Raw genomic sequence first — 6,000 nt, 5'->3', positions numbered from 1 at the left:
CATCTGGTTTACGTGGGTTCTGGGGACTTGAACCTGGGTCCTTAGGCTTTGCAGGCACTTCACTTCTTCTCTACCGACCTCTACGTTAAGATTTTAAAAGCAAGATAAAATACGTAGATTATGACAACACAAATATACCCGCATCTGGAAGAGCCTAAAATAGAACAGGAAAAAACTCTACTTGGGTGTTGGTGAAAGTTTTTTGGTTTCACTCTAGTCCAGGCTGACCTGTAATTCACTCTGCAGTTTCAGGGTGGCCTGGAACTCATGGCGATCCTCCTACCTCTGCCTCCCCAGTGCTGGGATTAAAGATGTGCGCCACCACTCCCCGCTCAGGTTCTTTGATTTTTATTAGCGGTGGTGTTATGTTTAACAGATAATGAAAAAAAAGGGGGGGGGAGGGGGAAACGAGCTGTCAGCAGAGTGGGTTGACTATCTAAGAGTGAGGTGTGGGACTCGGTGGGTTTCCCTTCAGCTGCCTTAATTCCTGAGTTCTCTGGAGGCAGCAAGAGGGCTTTGGGTGGGGAGGGTTGAGGGATCCAGGAGCTTGTGTGAGGCAGGGAGAATCCTGTCCTGCCGCCACTACCACGAGGACTGTCCTCAACTCGCTTCTTCCATCCTTCGTTCTCCATCTCGGAAGTCACAGTGGCTGTTTTCCTGAAATCAGCCCCCAACAGCTCCCCTCTAATGGGTCGGGTCCCCCTCCCAGGAGGCACGCTTCCCACCACCGCCTTCAGGGCTCACTGGGGACTGTCTATTTGTAGCGCCGAGGCATCCTTGGCTTCAGGGGTTGGGGGTCTCAAGCTCATTTGCATCACTTTCCTGGGACCCCTACTTATTGTAAGCAGGTTCTGGATGGAGGGCCCTTTCTTTCTCTCCTCATTTCCAAGGGTAGCCTGAGCCTGGGTGAGATGAGGTTTCTCTCTCTGCCACGTATAATGTTGCCAGGTAGTCTATACCCGATTCATAAAGTAACCACCGGCTTTGGAAGAGAAGCCCAGCGTGGGAACTGTTCTGTGGAAGGATGAGCCTTCAGCGTGATCAGTGAGTCGGTTCTGAGGATTGTCCTGGGAGCCTTCCTAGGTGGGCTGAATGCGCATGAACGTGGTCTTGGCAGTCCACCTAAGAACACAGCTTCAGGCCACACATAACTTGGTAGCTATGTCTCCACGTGTAAATCTGCAAAAAAAAAAAAAAAAAAAAAATCCTGATGTCACATATTCGCCTGCAAGTGGGCGTGCCCGCGCGCAGGGCTGGCTGGCTGTGCCCTGTGTTAGAGCAGGTGAACAGCGGGAAAAGAGCCCTAGGTTTTTAGACAGTGTGTCGCTCCTCAGTGTGCACACATCTCAGCGAATGTGTGACTTTTAATCAAGCAAAAGATTGGGAGCTTTCTGCTCCGCAAGAGGAAGACTGCTGTGCGCCCGGCAGGGAGCCTGCGTGTGCGCCTTACCTGTGTCTGTATAGTGTATTCCCTCTGTGTGTCTTTGGGAATGCGTTCTGGGCACGTGTCCTGCGTTAACAAGGCAATCGTTCGCCGTGTGCACGTGTGCTCCGAAGCGCCTGGGTGCTGTTGGCGGCTGCTGGCTGGCTCTCCAGCATCACTCGCTCCCGCAGTCGAATTCTGCACGTGCGCCACCCTCCCCGCGCACGTCCCCGAGTGACCCGTGCGCGGCGCCCGGGGACCTCCGGGTCGTGTGCACTTCGTGCGCTCGCCTCGGTCCCTACTCCCCCTCCCTCCCGGGCCTGACGCACGCACTTCCACATGTCTGGGAGCACGTCCCGGTGCACGTGTGCACGCTCCGTGTGCACGCCGCCCGGGTGCGTGTGCAGGGGTGCTGCGCGCGCGCCGCGGGCCGGCTGGGGAACGGCGCAGGACTCCACGCGCCCCGCGGGGCCGACCCCTCCCCCGCACCCCGCGCACGCCGCGATTGGCCGTCACCCCTCCCTCCGCCGGTCCGTCCCTCCCTCCATCCATCCCTCCGTCCCCCGCCCCCCGCGCGCCCGCGGGTCCCCGCTGTTCCCCCGCGGTTCCGGCGAGGCCGCGCCGCGCCGCGCTCGGCTCCCATTGGCTGCGCGCGCCTTTGTGTGGCGGCAGCTGCGCCCCCAGCGCCTTTGAATGTCGAGAGGGGCCGGGAAGGGAGCCTTTCCATGGGCCATCTGTCTCCCCGCCAGCCGCCGCCCCGCCGCCGCCGCCGCCCGCGCCCCGCGCTCCGCCTCCCGCCCCGGCGGCTCCCGCAGCCCCGCCGCCGCCGCCGCCCGCGCCCCGGAGCCGCGCCACAAAGGGCCCGCGCGCAGCCGCCGCCGCCGCCGCGCGAGGAGCCAGGATGGTCCTGGTCCACGTCGGCTATCTCGTGCTTCCAGTGTTTGGCTCTGTGCGAAACAGAGGTATCGCTTTATTCCTTTCGGGGTGGTGGGGTCTGCTTCCTTCCTCTCTCCTTCCCTCCTTTCCTCCCTCTCTTTCTTCCTTCGGAGCGAGCGGGGATCGCCGCAGGCACCGGGGCGGGGGCGGGCGCTGCGGGCGGCCGGGCGGGAGCTCTGGGCACCACCGCGAGGACACCGGGAGAGCGGTGGCTGCTCCCCACCCCCTTTTGGGGAGACCTGGAGTGTGGGGATGGCCACCCTTAAGGGAGCTTTCTGGAGTGAAGTTAGGGTTGGGCGAATTGGAGTCCCTCCCTCCCCAGCCCCATATTATTATTATTTTTTTAAAAATTCTTTGCGGCGGACGTGGTTCCTCCAAATCACAGCCCCTTCCCCTAATACCTAGCCCTGATCGAAAGAAGGCGAGAGATGTATGTGTGTGTGTGTGTGTGTGTGTGTGTGTGTGAGAGAGAGAGAGAGAGAGAGAGAGAGAGACAGAGACAGAGAGAGAGCGGAGGGGGGAATGAATATGAATATGTTTGCTTTTCTGTGATTATTGCTTTTTTTTTAAAAGACATATGTGTATTTTCTTTTCAATGTTTTTGTATTTCTTTATTTCTTTTTTGTTTTTGTCCTTAATGCCAGTGGCTAGCTGGTTAGCTGGGATCTGGGCATCTGCCCCATCCCATGCCCCAACCCCTATCCTTCTTGTCCCACCCTTTTCTCCCCTTTAACCCTTTTTGTTATTGCCCTTACCCTATGGCCCTCTCACCCCACTCCTCCTAATTGTCATTGTATGACAGTCGCATTCATAGGTTCAAGATGGGTGCGTGTGCGTGCGTGCGTGCGTGTGTGTGTGTGTGTGTGTGTGTGTGCATGTGTGTGCATGCGCCTCGGAGATCAGACATGTGCTGCCATGCACCCCTGGGCCTGTCCGGAGCGGGTTGTCTGGCCCTTGGGCATTGTACTGTGTGTGAGGTTCAGGTGGGAAGCTGCCCCCCACGCCAGGCCTTTGCCCCCGGGCAGCGGTTGACCATGCAGCAGGCTGGCGCGGTCTTTGTTTTTAACTGTGATATATGGGGTGTGTTTGCACGGTCCCCTTTCCCCACATCCCCTTTACCTTACATCCTGCCACAATAGCTTGGTTTCCCCCTCTTCTCCTCCCACCCCACATTGCTTCCATTTTCTTTTAATCAAAAATTCCCACCTCCCCCAAAACAAACACGAGATGCATTTCAATTCATTTTTTTTTTCTTTTTGTATTGTGCCTCTGGACTCACATTTCTCTTCTTGGAAATGTTCTCTCCCACTCCACGTCTGCTTGAATCCCTGCTGGCTAAGGCCCTCTTCCTCACCCCCTCCCTCATACAGAATGATGTCTTCCCTTTGCCGGCCTGACTCCTCCACCGAGTCAGAGGGGGTGGGGTGGGGTGGGGTGGGGTCGCAGGACCAGCGCTTTAGTGCGCCCCAGGGGCCCTCTTGGGCCTGACCAGGAAAAGTCTGGGCCCTCTTCCTTCCAGCCCAGCTGTCCCCAGCCCCACGCCTTTCCCCAGAACCCAAAAGGCAAGGTTGGCCCCTTTAGGCCTATTTGAACCGCAGGGTTTTTTTTTGTGTGTGATGATAGAATGATGACATTCTGCATTTATCAAATCTTTTTTTTTTTCTTCATTGTGTAGCTCAGTGAATGGTCAACTCGCTGCTGTGTGCGCTGTGACCCTTCTGCCTCCGCATTTAGCTGTATTGTGACACCCCTCTTAACCATTTCCTGTCTCCATCCGAGGAAGGCATTGCTATTTAAGCGGCAGTATCCCCTATCTCAGGCCAGCCTAGCTGGGGGGTGGGAGGTGGGCAGTGATGGAGGGACTGCATGAAATCTCCTTGAAATGCCATCCCCTCCTCCAATACACAATTATCTCTTGTTACTTGGCATTTCCTCTTAAAACGGGTGTAGAACATTACACTAGGCAGAAATTCAAAAATGATTAAGAAGGATGTTGAGCCTGAAAGTATAATTATCCTGATTAAATCATTATCATCCTCATTAATACCACCAATCTCTAAATACCATTGCAGCATGCCGGTTCCATGTTTTGAAATTCAAATTGTTCAGCTGCCTTTAAATTTTATTTTTAATACCACTCCCCTCCACCAACAAAAATCCAGCAAAACTAATTCTGCCCGTCAGGATTGCAATGGCAAACTTTCATGGCAAACATGCCCACAGGAAATTTAAGGACTGAGGGATGAGTTGGGCTGTGGGTGAAATTGAGCACAATGTGCTGAGAAATTATGACCTTCCGATAGAGGATACTAATGCTTAAGTCAACAAGGTCCTAAACCACAATCTCCTTGTAAAACTACTAGATAGTCTGCTAGCTTAAATCTGTTCTTTTTAGTTTCCATTGTAGTAGTGTAGGATGTAGGCCATTTCAGAATAGTTGTAGAGAAATAACCATTTTTGTATCTTCATCTTGTTTAGCTGAGTACATTGCACTGTAAATCCCTGTTAAGTGGATTCCTTTTGCCTTGGCTTGGAGGCTGCAGCACCCCATTTTCCACTTGTCTGGGTGGCCTTCAGCCGGCCTCCTGGCAGCACCCAGGCATAACTGAAGATTGCATTTAGTTGGAGGCAAAAAATCATTAAATATGTGCCTATGTATATATTTCTTAAATGAAAATCTTTAATGAAATAGTAGTAGCCGCTGTTCCAGCCTCTAAAAATTTGGTGCACCAAGGTCCCTGGCAGAAGGGGAACCCTGGTCATAGGGTCTTAATTGTTTACATGAACAATGTCAAGAGCATCTTTGGACATCTGCCCTGGCCCTCAGAGCTGCCCCTTTAACAGCCGGCTCCCTTCTGCTGCCTGGCCAGCCAGACCTGCTTGAAAACTAAAACAAAAAAGGCCCCTACTTAAGGGCCCTTCCAAAATAAAGTCCTAAGTAGCCTCCCCAGACTGCTATTTGGAAATCTGAAAAGAAAAATGAAAACAATTAAAAAAAAACAAAACACCTTAGCAAAATGGTTTTCCATTAAACAGGGATAGCGTGTTCTGCTGTGCTGAATTACTTCCTGTTCTTATTTTGTGGGTAATTTTTTCTGTATCAAATATCCTTTTGGTTGTGTATCTTTTTCACCTTTTCTTGTACTAAAACTAAAGCATGATCTGTATTTTTTTACATCCCCCAGTTGACACTGTACAGCGCTCGGTTAGAGATGTTACCCTGCTGAACCGTACTGTGGTCGTGTAGCCCGGGCCATCTGCTCATTGTACGCTGCTTTTGTTCTGTTGCCCTTCCGAAGCATGGTGGGCCCAGCCTTTTTTTTTGTATCGTGTGCATGACGACATTGTTACACACAGAATCCACTAATACTAATATACAATCTCTCAATAAAGAACTAGTTTTCCTATATTAACCTAGTGTGCTTTTTCTCTTGCTGTTTTCCCATTTATTGTCGTATCCTGCTGTTTAGATTTTCCCCCTTGCTTTTCTATCCCCACCCCCCACCACCCCCACCTCCCATTGTAAGATTCGAGTGAATGCCTTTTCTTTTACTTTCCTTTTGCCCTTTCTTTTCTTTCTTTCTTTCCTTTTTATGTGGTACAGATATGGTGACCTTAATCTCACGTAGTCCATATCTTTC

The 6,000-nt window shown here is 52.3% G+C and overlaps 1 protein-coding gene and 1 long non-coding RNA gene across 2 annotated transcripts in view; one reads left to right on the top strand and one right to left on the bottom strand.

The window, feature by feature from the left end:
* Window positions 1-332: 332 nt before the first annotated feature.
* LOC123458864 lies at window positions 333-1,704 on the bottom strand. Its single transcript, XR_006635816.1, has 2 exons — window positions 1,451-1,704; window positions 333-1,179 (listed from the first exon to the last, which is right to left on the bottom strand). It is a non-coding gene; the product is annotated as an uncharacterized LOC123458864 (long non-coding RNA).
* A 580-nt stretch (window positions 1,705-2,284) lies between these two features.
* Rnf165 (ring finger protein 165) overlaps window positions 2,285-6,000 on the top strand; it is a 120,620-nt gene continuing 116,904 nt past the window's right edge. The window contains exon 1 of the mRNA XM_004656814.2: window positions 2,285-2,385. Coding sequence (XP_004656871.1) covers window positions 2,325-2,385 — 61 coding nt within the window. The 5' untranslated portion in view covers window positions 2,285-2,324. The remainder of the gene's footprint in view (window positions 2,386-6,000) is intronic.

This window comes from Jaculus jaculus, chromosome 2, assembly GCF_020740685.1.
Source record: "Jaculus jaculus isolate mJacJac1 chromosome 2, mJacJac1.mat.Y.cur, whole genome shotgun sequence".
Lineage (NCBI taxonomy): Eukaryota > Metazoa > Chordata > Mammalia > Rodentia > Dipodidae > Jaculus > Jaculus jaculus.
Note: the sequence above shows the minus strand (reverse complement) of the source record. Positions and strands in the feature narration are given on the sequence as shown.